General features: G+C 38.8%; 2 protein-coding genes across 3 annotated transcripts; one reads left to right on the plus strand and one right to left on the minus strand.

The window, feature by feature from the left end:
* Positions 1-3,531: 3,531 nt before the first annotated feature.
* Positions 3,532-6,769, minus strand: LOC107551315 (protein FAM217B-like). The gene is made up of 4 exons (XM_016232872.1): positions 6,279-6,769; positions 6,063-6,129; positions 5,862-5,929; positions 3,532-4,874 (listed from the first exon to the last, which is right to left on the minus strand). Exons 1-4 carry the CDS (start codon positions 6,374-6,376, stop codon positions 3,617-3,619), a joined length of 1,491 nt encoding a protein of 496 aa, XP_016088358.1. The 5' UTR covers positions 6,377-6,769; the 3' UTR covers positions 3,532-3,616.
* A 133-nt stretch (positions 6,770-6,902) lies between these two features.
* On the plus strand, positions 6,903-12,439 carry ppp1r3db (protein phosphatase 1, regulatory subunit 3Db). 2 transcript variants are annotated; one of them, XM_016232873.1, is made up of 2 exons: positions 6,903-7,182; positions 7,553-9,128. In XM_016232873.1, exon 2 carries the CDS (start codon positions 7,567-7,569, stop codon positions 8,452-8,454), a length of 888 nt encoding a protein of 295 aa, XP_016088359.1. In that variant the 5' UTR covers positions 6,903-7,182; positions 7,553-7,566; the 3' UTR covers positions 8,455-9,128. The 2 variants fall into 2 exon arrangements, with proteins under 2 accessions (XP_016088359.1, XP_016088360.1); XM_016232874.1 differs by lacking the exon at positions 6,903-7,182 and adding an exon at positions 12,430-12,439 and having other exon boundaries at positions 7,189-8,374.
* Positions 12,440-14,956: the final 2,517 nt, after the last annotated feature.

A 14,956-nucleotide genomic window follows, 5' to 3' on the forward strand; every position in this document is an offset into this window, starting at 1 on the left:
GCAATGAATGTTTGTGGCTTACCCTCCTTGTGAAGGATGTCAATGATTGTCTTCTGGACAACTGTCAGATCAGCAGTCTTCCCCATGATTGCGTAGCCTAGTGAACCAAACTGAGAGACCATTTTGAAGGCTCAGGAAACCTTTGCAGGTGTTTTGAGTTGATTAGCTGATTGGCATGTCACCATATTCTAATTTGTTGAGATAGTGAATTGGTGGGTTTTTGTTAAACGTGAGCCAAAATCATCACAATTAAAAGAACCAAAGACTTAAACTACTTCAGTCTGTGTGCATTGAATTTATTTAATACATGAGTTTCACAATTTGAGTTGAATTACTGAAATAAATTAACTTTTCCACGACATTCCAATTTATTGAGATGCACCTGTATGTTTGATCATTTGCAGCGTCTTGATCGTTCTAAAAAAGCACAACCCAATTCTGACTAGACTTTAAGGTAGTGCATCTCGAGATATATACATATCTATTTTTTTTCATTAAATTGTCTTGCGTCTCACAGTTTTAAATGCAACAGCGCATTCTGTGTGAATGGCCCCTCGCGTTGTTTGGTGTGCATTTTGACCACCAGTGACCAAAAAAAACTAAAAATACTTCTCTGTCTCTGATGAGTCTACAATCTTTAAATTATAACAATAAACGCTAGCGTCTGGGACCAGAACAGATGGCCAGTCCATTAGCACCAATTTCTCTGAATAGCCTATACGCAGAATTTTCTTTGCATGGCATTAGACATTTACTTTTTTCCCCCAAAGCTAAATATCCTTAAATGTCATCAAATTATTGCATTTATTTTTTATAAATATATTATTTTATAAACTGATAAATAAAAAGATTTGTCTACTTGATATATTTCCCATGATGGAAAAGATTGGACTCAAAAGAAGGGACAGCTTGTCACCGTATTTTGATAGCTCAATTACCCTCAACATTTAGCATTGTAACTATAGTGGGGCATGTCACAGCAATTATTTGACAAGAACACTATTTATCTGTGATAACTATCTGTCATAAAAAGAACATATTTAAGGTATTACACAATGTGTTTATGTCTTTAAAATTTAACCAGTAAAAGAATTCTAAATATTCTAAAATTAAATGAAAAGTAATAAGTTGACTCTTGTCTGAATGTAATTTCTATGATTGATTCATAAAAGAAATAAATTACAGGCATTCATTTTATTCAACAGACTCTGAACAAGTGTTGGTAAGAAACGAATCTGTCCTTCAAACATCTGGAATTACTTTGGATCTGGCTATTATAAACATGTCCTAGTTACGCTTCCCTTGTCAAGAGGATTGTAAAGAGCTTTAAAAACATATTTTATTTATGGTCTTCACATTCACCTTATGATTCAGGCTTAGAATGAGAAAAATAATAAGTTACACAACGTAAGACGATTGCTTGTGCTCATTGGGACAGTCAGGTTGAGGGTAATGGTGTGCAGACACATGAAGTTTCAGCTCAAGCATATCATGTGTAATTGTAAACTCTAGTGTGAGTGGTTAACCAGTGCTGCTAACAGCGAAACATCAGTTGTACTATTAACCCTTGTGCGGTCTTCGGTCACTTCCGACCGGAGAATTTTACATTTTGAATTTTTAAAAATCATAGCTTCACTAGAATGGTACAAAACTTGGTGACTTTTATGGCACTTGGTATGTGAACACATAAAACAAATAAATACAAAATGAGGGCATGATTCGAAAAAGCTAAGTGGTTGGAAAAAAAAAATAGTCACACTCATGGTCTTCAGTCAAAAATGACCAACCATAGGAAATGAATGGGAAATGGAAAAAAGAAAATAGGGAAAAAAACACATCTACAAATCCCCCACAATGCAGAAAAAAAAATTGCACAGCAATGAAGGGGTGAAACTCTAAAACATCTAAGAGTGCAAAATCAACACACCAACACACTTGTACACACACACACCTATGAATTGGTGTGACTGTAACCCTGCAACTATGTAAAATAAAATAAATAATTAAACTACATTGCAGTAAAAAAAGTGGACAGCAAGGAAGGGGTTACACTCTAAAACATCAAGAGTGTAAAACAGATACATCCACTCACACACACTCACAGACGCACATACAGAATTATACATACAAAATGAATTGGCATGGCTATAACCGTATAGCCAAAATGAGTCAGAAGACTGAAATAAGAGGTTAAAATCAGATCAGATCAGACCCAGAAGGATTAAGCTCTGATAAAGCATTCCTGTTCATGTTTGTTACATTTGTATAGAATTTTAATGTTCTGTGCAACAAACTGCTTTCTGTGTTCAGGTTTGAATGATGTAATAATAATGCAAAAACCTACACTTCAAATCAACATTTAAAACAACAAAAAATATAAACCTTGACAAAAAGTAGTCTTTGAGAATGCCTTAATATACATTTAGATCCACAACCTAATAAAAGTAAACAATTATGTATAAAAACAACAAGGGAATTCACAAGCCTCTCTATCGAGTCCTATACAGTAATCTAGTGGTTACACCATGAAATTACAGGTTTTTCTTTTCTTTTCTTTTTCTTGCTCTCACCAGGAGGTGCTATTAGGCATTAAAAAATTGGATTTTAAAGGCCTAGTCTCTATTTAAATCTGAAATACTGCATTAATTGAAAAATTTTCAGTGGGAAAAATTGATCATAATTATTGCATAAATATTAATTAGAACCATAAAATTATCTCAAAATATAAAAGAAAAAATATTATTGAACAAAAATATGTTCGACTGATTTTAATGAAGAAAAAAAAAGTTAAATTTCAGGTGTTTGACCGCGAAGACCAAGAGTGTGACCCCCAAATGAGGAGCGTACAAGGGTTAAATACATTGCTGTACCTGAAACATCTGTATAAGCACTGCCTACATATAAATTAACAAGTATTGCAGAAATAACAATTGTCTATTTTAAACTAAACTTAACATTAGATTAAAGATCCCTAAAGGGACCTGAATTTATGAAATTGCAGTCAGACCTGTTGATAGAAGATGCTTCAAAGAAATGAATGCAGATATATTGCTATTTCAAACAATGGATTTATAAAAGAGCAAGTTGCTTAAACAATTACTAAAAATAAGATTTTTACCGGCGGTACTGTATATCATGCATAAACACCATGCGTAAACAGGCAAAACTGATTTTGTATGGTAAGAAGTACTGAACTTAAGAAGAATATGTACATACAATGATCCAAAAAACTATTTGGACACTTAAACCACACTGAACAGAATGTCACCACATTAGATGAAAAAAAGATATATATACACCAAGTGGCATTTACAGTATTTTAAAGTAAAACATATTAAAATCAATAGTTTGTTTTTGGTTTTAAATGATCAGTCAATAGATATGCTGAAAAATGAAGTTGTATAAAGTACTGTGAAACATTCTGTTAGCAAAATATTAGTGTAACATCACGTTTATAATTAATGTGATGAACTGACCTCATACATTCACTAAAATACTGAAATGTTGGGATCAGTTGTAAATATGCTCAGAAAATATGCCACTTGGTTTAAAATTTCCTTATCTAATGTAATGAAATTCATACATTTTAACTGATTTCCAGGCCACTGTGTTGAAGTTACTTTGTGACAAATTCAACATGCTTTTGCCTCCTGTTCACTTGATTAGTCAATGAGTCTTTTGAGCTATGTAACCCATCTGAACTTACAGCACAAGATAATTTTGAGTCCTTTTGTGTTTTATCAAAGGTCTTCCTTTGTTCACTGCGTCCTCTTGCCCTATAGCCGACCTCCCTCGAACCCACACAGGAATGACTCCTTTGCCCTGGCTTTCTCTTTTTTACATCCCCAATACTGGCATTGCTGGTTGTTGTAGCTGTAGAAGAAGCTTGGTCAACACTGTATGTGGAAGCAACCGGATTGCGAATGTTACCGATAGCCTGCATGCGCCTCAAGTGGCTGCTCTCGCTGAAAGGGTCGCTGAGTCTGTGCTCTCGAGATCGGTGTCTGGGATCCGGCTGATGAGCCCTGCTCTCACTGCTGCTCCTTTTAGGCAAACCTGAGGCCAGGCCCTTCGTCTCCAGGAGTGGACTCAGCCGTGTGTGGTGGTGGTAGGCATAAGAGCGGCATGGGCCATTCAAGATGGGATACTGATTCTGGCAGTGTGGGCAAGTACAGCTTGACAGCTGAAGGGTGGGAGCACTGGCCAAAGAGGACAGTAACGTCAAAGGGAACGCTCGCTGGCACTGGAGGATGCATTTAGGAGAGCTGAGGCTGAGATGAGAAGACGAATGAGGCAAGTGGCGAGCTTTAGGTAATGGGGCATTGGATTTGCTGCAGTCTTCTTGGGCCGTTTGGATCTGATGCCATTCCAATTGCAATAGCCGGTCCAAGTATCTCTCAAGCTGCCCAACAGGCTTGGGTCGAGGAATGCCCTTGCCTTCGGTGTTCAAGTACACAGCTAACTGCAGGAGACTCCAAGAATTGAAAGGAGGCGGTAAGAAATCTGGATAGCTGTTGTGCGCTCGACAAGACGGTCTCGAGGGATGAAAGGCAGACGGATCTATGACCTCTGCACGTAGGATGAGGTCAGGAGGAGAGATTTGAGCTGGAAGCGCAGATCTTTCAGGGTCTGAGAGGTCACTGGCACCGTCCTCTTCTCCATCTTTACTTTGTAGTGTACAGCCCTCGTCTTCGCTTCTGCACTCTGATGAGTTTTCTCTCTGAACTTGTACAGAATGAGGGGTTACGGGTCTTATACTTGAACTTTTACCCCTACCACCACTCTCTTTTGCACCATGGCTGTTTGGTCTTTGTCGTCTCTCCTTCTGTCCATTTTTGGAAGTGGCATGAGATTTGATCTTAGTGGTGTGTTGCCTTGAGGAGCCAAAGGAAAGGGTTTTAAATGTCTTTGAAATGGTTTACAGTATCTGGTCACATTTTATTTTGCCACATATTGACAAAAATAATTATGCACATGGCTTTATTTATATATTTATTTTAGCTGCTTGTCCTATTATCAGTGTTGGGGAAAGTTACTTTTAAAAGTAATGCATTACAATATTGCGTTACTCCATAAAAAAAGTAACTATTTACGTTGCTTAGTTACTTTTTAAATCTGGACAGGGCTTGCTCGTTTGTTTTTAAAATAAAAAATATATATTTTTGGCAAATATAAAAGCCTTTTCACACCAAAAGTGAAATGTAAAATTACGTCCGTACAGTAGAATGCAGAAGAAGAAATTTCAACACACTTCAGCAATAAAAAAAGACACACGAATGTTCGTCTAGAGTAATTTGTGCTGATTAGTACGGCTGAACTGGATCATCGAAAGTCAGAAGCAAAGACATTGCTTTATAGAATGGGATTAAATACATAAAGCATATTTGTGTTGTTTAACATTTAATTATTGCAGGTTTGCGTCATATTCTGAGTTGTATTATTTTTATTCATTTTGAGGAATACTGAATCTGTTTTGTGTGTGTGTGTGTGTGAGTGAGATGAATTAATGCATATTCATATTTATTTTAAAACTAGAGTAACATCTTCTGATTTCTCTCAACATGGGGACAGGAGAGCTGTCAATCAATAGATTTGGAGGAAAAAAGTAACTTGCGTTACTTATCTGAAAAAGTAACTCCGATATTCTCTTGTAAATTAAACTTTACTTTACTAGTTACTTGAAAAAAGTTATATGAATACGTAACTCGCGTTACTTGTAATGCGTTACCCCCAACACTGCCTATTATAATAATCAGGTTATAGTAAAATGTAATATGCATAACTTAAACACTGTAAAACAAAAATAAAAACTGTTAGCCTTTATCTCAATCAATCATCTATGTGCCAAATTCTTTTCTAACCTGCCTGTGGGCTTCGCCAAGAACAACATTGAGTCCAGTCTCGTCCTGCTTAACCTTTGCTGAGAGTCCTGCAGACATGAGGAAAACAGCACTCACAAATAACAATCAGAAGCTCAATTCATGCTGATGTTTACTTTTCTTCATTTAATGATTCTATTTTAAATTAAGTTCACACATAACCCATTGCTGTTGAGTGCTCACAGGTTCAGATGACTGATTGATGTCATTATTCGGTGGTGGATGCAAAGGTGCTTTTGTGTTTTTCTTGCTTTGAGTGAAAAAGTCAGGTTAGTCAAGATCAGTTCAGAAATAAAGGCAGCTAAATTGGGTAACATGTTTAAAGAAGCTTAAATCCAAGCGTGACCTGGCAGGTAAATAAAACATGACCTTAATTTAATTAAGGTTATTTATCGTTACCTTGGTGCATGTCCCAAAGCTTTCGTTTTTGTTCTATCAGACGAACGAAGCTTATTCTGACTGTTATGCACAGTGCTCTCCTGTAAGACCGTTCCCATCACTGGCGTTTCTCAAAGCAGCCTGGATCTTCTAGAACGGATGGATTCTCTCATATTATATGCACGGGGTCTTTTGATCTATATGAAGGCATATGTATTTTTTCTCGATCATGTGAGGTTCACTCCCACGATCAATCGACTGTCTCGCGCACTGCTCGCTTTAATCCTCGGTGCATCTGTACCGTTCTGTCCTAAATAATTCAGCGACGACCGGATCAGCCTGTCTGTAATGAGATGCATCGGTCAAATTAGTCGGTCTGTTCGATTTCGTCTAATGCGCTACACTAATCGATATAGAGTTAATTGTCTGAAGCTTGTGAATGAGGATATTTACGCAGGCGTGTAAGCTACTCCAGCTGTGTGGATGCTGAAGGGCGCATTGTTGTGTGGGGAATGTAGTCAACAGTGTCATAGGCTTACAGTGAAGCCTTTATGTCTGAGACCCCATGTGCACTGTATGCGAGCGACGCGCGCTATTTAAGACACATTTCGTTGCGTTCTAGCTTGTCGCGGCGTTTATTCGCATCGAGATTGACTTGTTGTTTACAGACGGGACGTGAGAATGTCGTATCTCATGTACGGTGGTCTAATAATAATCGTCGGGAAGATAGTTCAGACTGCACCTCCCGTGGGATCAGTAGTTAAATGTCATAGGCGCTCGATCTCCGCGTATTTTATTACAACCACACTGGCTGAAGAAGTCTTCTCCACTTTAAAATTAACATTGTCCTATTTTAGTTTTAACTGCACATAACGAGGGCGTTCTTCGTAGTTCGTAAAGTTGTGTCCTCACACCTTACAGTAAGGTAAGAGTCTGTAGCCAGATGTAGAGATTGAACAGTATTGCTCGATTTTCTTGTGAAGATGCTTTCAGTGTATTTAGCTGTCAAAAGTTTCCTTTTGCCATTTATGTGTTTGAAGTGGAGAACATAATGAAGAAATTAATAGGCTAGTGATTTTAAAATGTCTGAATGTCTTTTCGTTAGCATAGCAAATCATTTCACAAAAACAGTTCCAAATGTAGTGACACTTTATGGTTGTCAACAGTGGTCCATAATTTGTCAAATGTCTCTGGCAAAAGAGCAAAAAGATGCTACTTGGCAAATACACTCACGTATTTACAAGTGTGAAAGCATTACTTTTTGTGTTGGCAAGTTTTTCTCCTTTTGCTAATAGAGAGCGCAGAGAGAATGGAATCCCATCCGCATGGATCAGGACCTGCCTTGCAGTTCACAAGTGGTTTTAGTGAAGTATCTAGACCCGTCAAGACCTTTCATCTTCGAGACATCTACCGCCCCAAGCCAACCCCACAAAGGACCCCTGTGGCAATACGGCCACCCAGCCCAAAACCAGGTCCTCCCCAGGAGCCCGTTGTCCGGCGTAGGCGGTCATGCGAGCCAGAGCCAAAACCCATCATGAGGAGACGGGCTAAATCCCTCTCGTCCTCCACAGAAGAGCACACCTGCAGGAACGTGCAGGTCCGCTTCGTAGATTCGTTGGGATTGGAACTGGAAGATGTGAAGCTCTTCAAGGCCAGCGAGGACCCAATGGTGCCGGTCCACGTCATCACAAGACTGCTGGCAAGCTCTGAGCTGGCCTCCAGGAAAAAGCTGGAGCTCTCTCTACCCTACTTCCAGCCATCCTTCCCTGACAACATGCATGCCGAGGCTGGTTTCCTCAAGCGCTTGTGCCAGCAGCGAGTTTGCCTGGAGCAGGTGTTTTGCTCTGAGCTGGGAATTATCGGAACCGTGCAAGTGCTGAACTTGGCCTATGTGAAAGAGGTTACGGTACGATACTCATTTACGGACTGGAAGTGCAGCGCGGAGAGTAAAGCGAGCTGGATCTCCACCGTCCACAGAGATGGGCCAGATCCGGAGTCTGACATGTTTCGTTTTCACCTGCCTGTACCGCCGTTCATCCTGCAACCAGGTGCCTTGCTACAGTTCGCCATCTGCTACCGGGTCAGAGGATTTGAGTTCTGGGACAACAATGGTGGGTGTAATTATAAACTGACCTGCCAGACGTACAAATTGACGGTCCCCAGAGAGTGTGAAGATAGCCTGGTGCATTTCATTTGACTCTCCACTAGCCATGATCAGTGCTGTGAAAAAAGTGTTTGCCCCCATCCTGATTTTGTCTGTTCTTGTGTATATTTCATACTAAACCTGAGTAAATACAACTTTTATTGATTTATTTTCAATGAAGGTATCCAACACCTATCACTCCTGTGAAAAATAAATTGCCCCCTTAAACCTAAAATCTGGTTGTGCCAACATTAACTGCATCCAGGGCCTTCCTTAGGGGGGTGCAACTGGTGCGGCCGCCGGAACGGCCCCCCCCCCCCAGAACGCGATCTCGAACGGACCGAGGGGGGCTCCGCTCCCTAGATCGCACCGGGCCCCGCATCAGCTAAGGGCGACCCTGACTGCATCTAAACGCTACAGATTACTGTAGATCCGTCTTTCACAGCGCTGTGGTGGGATTTTGGCCCATCACACAGTGTGGCCCCATTGGAGGGTTTTCAAGCATGAACTGCCTGTTTAAGGTCCTGCCACAGCATCTGAATTGGGTTCAAGTCAGGACTAGGCCACTCCAAAACTTTAATTTAGCTTTTCTGAGCCCTACGTTTTCACAGCACTGTATGTATAAAGGGTCTTTATAATCATGTGTTCATCCCAAGCATAGAGTACTTTAATATGTCACACTAATGGAATTTATCTTAAAAAACGGCTCTAATTTCAGTACTGGCTACCACCCAAGAACAATAGAATGCAATACTTGATCAGTTCAGTATTATTATTGCTGTAGGAGACTTTCATCTTTAAGTGTCTGTGCAAAAATAGAACAGACTTCATGCACATTCTTTCAATTCCTTTAGAACTCAATTATATATTGCACGTTATAGTGCTATTTTAATCATTCACAGTGTCGTGCCTACAGCTATGCAGTGTCTTAACATCTCTTTCAGAATGCTTAAAATTCTTTCTCTTAATGTGTGATGAATTGTCTTGCATATTTCTTCGCTGGAAAACTTTTAGAATAATTCACTGAGGTTTGTACATCAAGAGTACTTTAATATGTCACACTAATGGAATTTATCTTAAAAAACGGCTCTAATTTCAGTACTGGCTACCACCCAAGAACAATTAGAATGCAATACTTGATCAGTTCAGTATTATTATTGCTGTAGGAGACTTTCATCTTTAAGTGTCTGTGCAAAAATAGAACAGACTTCATGCACATTCTTTCAATTCCTTTAGAACTCAATTATATATTGCACGTTATAGTGCTATTTTAATCATTCACAGTGTCGTGCCTACAGCTATGCAGTGTCTTAACATCTCTTTCAGAATGCTTAAAATTCTTTCTCTTAATGTGTGATGAATTGTCTTGCATATTTCTTCGCTGGAAAACTTTTAGAATAATTCACTGAGGTTTGTACATTTGTTTCCAGTTGTGCCTTGTTAACATCTTATCCAGGAGTGCCATGTGGAACTAGACTATTTTAAAAATCATTAGTTCTCTAATGCACAAGCAGACTTTGCAACTTGCTTGTATTAGTCCTAATCGTGTATTTTCAACTAAATATGTTACTCAATAAATAAAGCAAAACAAGGTTATGCTCTTGATTTTGGAGTGGGAAAAAAGTTCGAAAAATTCACACGCTTGACCCCCATCCCCCCATGGGATGTGTGACCGTTTAAAACAGTCCATTACAAAAAAACGAAAAAGTCAAATGTCTTTTTCTTTTTTTTTTTCAAACAGTCTTCCACCGTCCCACCAGAGTCCCCTGAAAAAGAATAAAGGTCCAGACTTGCAGCTGAACTGAGTGGAGTTTGGAGGGTTTTGGCTTCTTCGGGCTGAATCAAAATGTGAATATGAGTAAATATGAGTGATACTTTTTTTATTCCCTTGCATTAGCACTCTTCTTGACCCTTCCCCTACAGAGATTTCTCCATCCGACCTCCTGCTAATGGCATCTGAGGAAGGCAATCAATGTGCTTCTGACTCAGTTCAGCTGTAAGGGCACATGACAGAAATATGAGGTCAGGTCTAAAAATATCATCATCTTTAAACCAAAAACAAAACTACTATAAGCACGCCTTCACCTTTGACACACAGCCTGACAGTTGCAGTGCATTTCTGAAATGATTCCGCCTGGCTGCCTTTACTATTGTTATAACTACACAAAAGTATGCCGAGCATTACCATCATTACTAGAGTCACCGTCCTCTTTTTAATCACATGTTTGTGAAGTGTCTTTCTTTCTTTCATTGTATAACAATAGATCATTGTGAACTGTTGTTGACAGTAACAGAAAGCATCTGCGATTTTAAATAAAACTGTGATCAAACACTAGATGGTGCTGTGAATCTTGAGGTGGACATTTGTAACTTTAAATGTTCCACATTTGATTTAGGGAAGAAAAGGACGATCAAAACAGACAGATCTGAAAAACTCACTGTATATACGTACTTAGAAAATTGAGTCTTGGCCCTAAATTAAGTATCATAAAACTGTTTGTACCCCTTTTCATGCTTAGTTTAATTGGCTTACGTTTTATCCAAACATCGATGTTGCCCAATGTGCAATAGTACATTCATAGTCACTGCATACTATAGGCAGTAACTGATAAAAGTGTGGCCAAACTAATTTTGGTTTGTTCCTTGTTTATACCCTATTGCACATTTTCTGACTAGGATTTCTTACAAGATGAGGAAGAAAATCCCTCATTTTAGTGTTTTTCTCTGCCTTGTGTCATGTTGTTTCATGCAGAAATGAATCAAGACATTATTACACATGACACATTTCCTGAGATTTACCTCAAGATAAAAAAGGCAGGACCTGGAGTTTGCGTACGAAGAAATATAATGACTAGCCCCACAGCTCTGTTTGTGTTTCACTGGCCTCACAGAGAAATATTAACCGGGTGCTTTAGTGGCTCAGGCATCCATTTCTTCCGATGAAAGGAGACTGACTCAGTTAAGGAGCTAATCTCTTATGCATGAGCTTTAAATGCCTTCATTAATATGAATCATTAGGGCTGTCATGTAAATAACTCGACTGTAAGTGCAATGGCCATATAAAAGAGGAGATCGGATGCAGATCTTGTTATATTTATGGGAGTTTGTGGTTTTGTCATTAACTTAAAGATGTGGTCAGGTTGTGGCAAGCCCTCGATCATCACAGCTCCAAGCTCTTTGTGTTTTCACAAATGTCAGTCACTCCTCGCACCATTCCTGCTGTGAATAATGTAATCAACATGCTGGATCTACACTTCTGTTCTGCTGCCAGGCCTGTGGAGCTGATGCAAATACAACTCTACTGAGAATAGATCAAATAATGCATGAAAACACATCTGATGCTCTTACATGAGCAGTGCTGATCTGACACAAAGGTAGCTTTGTCATTTATGCACTGTCTGTTATACACATGTTATAAAACCAGTGCAGAATCTGTGCATGACAAGACAGACGCGTGGTTGATTTTTACCGCAGAGGCCTGACTTAAACCTGTGTTGTACACGATAGTAATAATATGTGCATGAATTTCAAGATGTCTTATTATGAAATATACAGAATGAGTCATTTTGGGAGTGGTAAGTCTTAAGGTCTTGAAATTGCCAACGTGTTAAATTACACATTTCACATGGCAAAGGAAAATTGCACTAAACAGTGCGTGTCTAAGTGTCTAATCTGCCTTCACCGCAGGGAGCGATGAATGCCATGCTGGAAATGTTACAATGCACTTCATGTCATTTTATAGCAGTCATGTTCTCATTGTGAGATGTCTGGAACATCATACTAAAAAGCTCAATTAGATGGGCAAAACCCTCAGCTACTTAAAAGTGAATTATTTTCTATTAGTCATTAAAGGTGTTTTGGAAAATCATGCATAAAATGTTCCTATTATCTGACATTATCAGTGAGCAAGGTGTCTTGAGAAACACACATGTCTCTGTTCCAGCCCCAACAAAATAGAAGGGACATTTTTTTTAAAGGAGCTGCCTTTCTCATCTAAGAGAGAGAGGTTTTCTAACATGAGCCAATCAGAAACACTCTTTGTGGTTTGATCAGTTTTGTGGGACACCATGCAGACTCTTTTGATTACTTTGTCTGTGTAATATATTAAACACATTTTGAATATATAACTCTTATTGACTTCAGTCTCACAAGTACTCACAGGTTGGAAAGTATTAACTTATAGAAATAGCCAATATTTCTATTAAAATTCCTCAGGAGAATAAAAGTAGACATGAATGAAACTTGTAAATTGTTGTTGACTTATAACAAGAATATACTGTATAGCCAAGTATAATAAAATGAATGTGGACTACACAGATGCTTTGGCATCGGAAGAAACTGATGAGAAATGCTTGATTTCAATTTTAAAGGGATAGTTCATCCAAAAATGACCAATCTGTCATCATTTACTCACCCTCGATTTGTTGTTCTTTAATCTGTTGAACACAAAAGAAGATATTCCGAAGAATGTTGGCATGAAAATATATGAAACAAATACTGCAGAAGTCAGTCGCTCATGTGGTCCTCGTTCTCCTTTCCGATGCTGTATACTCAAATGGGGACTGAACCCATGACTAGTTATTTCTAGTGCCATGCTCTGCTTTTTGAGCTACATAAACGATTTGACTTTCTTATTGGTTCATATAGACTTTAAGTGTGGAAGAACACAGCAGCAGGAGTGTGTTAAAAAGGAAAAAATAAACTAGTTTTCACCATTGCTGTAGTTTCTCATCAGTTGTTTCAATAATGATGTAAATATTGTCTTCATTAATTAATTTCAGACTCTTGTTTGCGATCTTCACGTCTTCTTTTCCATTCACCTCAAAGGGAAACTGTGGCGGTGTTGTAAGGTGATTATAGTGCGCTCTTTCCATCAACCGACACCGCTGACCTGCTTTCTGCTGGCCCGCTTACAGCAGCTATTCTGTCATAACGGAAAAACTGTGACTTCTTAACATATAACCTAACATTAACTCGGCCAAACATTTAATCCGTGTTTATTCAGAAAAGAGAAACGAATGTAAAACTAAAGGCAGATCTTCCCTCCTCATAGCTCTGCGATGCGTGTGTGTGTGTGTGTGTGTGTGTGTGTGTGTGTGTGTGTGTGTGTGTGTGAATGGAAATAATGACTTCTCGTGTTTTCTTCAAGGACAGTGAGACCTCCTGAGCGCTTATGTAAGACTACTATATCTAAAAGACTTGAAAGAAACTGAATCTGGCGTACACGAAACAAGAGATCGATTAGACAAACGAGCACAAGAGATGAGGATTGTCAGTAAAGTTGGTCCATGAGAGTTGAAGGAGATATGTGACCCTGGAGCACAAAACCAGTCTTAAGTCGCTGGGGGAAGGAGACTTTCATCTTTAAGTGTCTGTGCAAAAATAGAACAGACTTCATGCACATTCTTTCAATTCCTTTAGAACTCAATTATATATTGCACGTTATAGTGCTATTTTAATCATTCACAGTGTCGTGCCTACAGCTATGCAGTGTCTTAACATCTCTTTCAGAATGCTTAAAATTCTTTCTCTTAATGTGTGATGAATTGTCTTGCATATTTCTTCGCTGGAAAACTTTTAGAATAATTCACTGAGGTTTGTACATTTGTTTCCAGTTGTGCCTTGTTAACATCTTATCCAGGAGTGCCATGTGGAACTAGACTATTTTAAAAATCATTAGTTCTCTAATGCACAAGCAGACTTTGCAACTTGCTTGTATTAGTCCTAATCGTGTATTTTCAACTAAATATGTTACTCAATAAATAAAGCAAAACAAGGTTATGCTCTTGATTTTGGAGTGGGAAAAAAGTTCGAAAAATTCACACGCTTGACCCCCATCCCCCCATGGGATGTGTGACCGTTTAAAACAGTCCATTACAAAAAAAACGAAAAAGTCAAATGTCTTTTTCTTTTTTTTTTTCAAACAGTCTTCCACCGTCCCACCAGAGTCCCCTGAAAAAGAATAAAGGTCCAGACTTGCAGCTGGACTGAGTGGAGTTTGGAGGGTTTTGGCTTCTTCGGGCTGAATCAAAATGTGAATATGAGTAAATATGAGTGATACTTTTTTTATTCCCTTGCATTAGCACTCTTCTTGACCCTTCCCCTACAGAGATTTCTCCATCCGACCTCCTGCTAATGGCATCTGAGGAAGGCAATCAATGTGCTTCTGACTCAGTTCAGCTGTAAGGGCACATGACAGTGTGTCAATGGAAATAATGACTTCTCGTGTTTTCTTCAAGGACAGTGAGACCTCCTGAGCGCTTATGTAAGACTACTATATCTAAAAGACTTGAAAGAAACTGAATCTGGCGTACACGAAACAAGAGATCGATTAGACAAACGAGCACAAGAGATGAGGATTGTCAGTAAAGTTGGTCCATGAGAGTTGAAGGAGATATGTGACCCTGGAGCACAAAACCAGTCTTAAGTCGCTGGGGGATATTTGTAGCAATAGCCAACAATACATTGTATGGGTTTAAAATAAATTATTATTTTTTTATGCTAAAAATCATTAGGATATTAAGTAAAGATCATGCTCCATGAAGATATTTTGTAA

Source organism: Sinocyclocheilus grahami, unplaced genomic scaffold (genome assembly GCF_001515645.1).
Source record: "Sinocyclocheilus grahami isolate Dianchi unplaced genomic scaffold, SAMN03320097.WGS_v1.1 scaffold420.1, whole genome shotgun sequence".
In the NCBI taxonomy this organism is placed as follows: domain Eukaryota; kingdom Metazoa; phylum Chordata; class Actinopteri; order Cypriniformes; family Cyprinidae; genus Sinocyclocheilus; species Sinocyclocheilus grahami.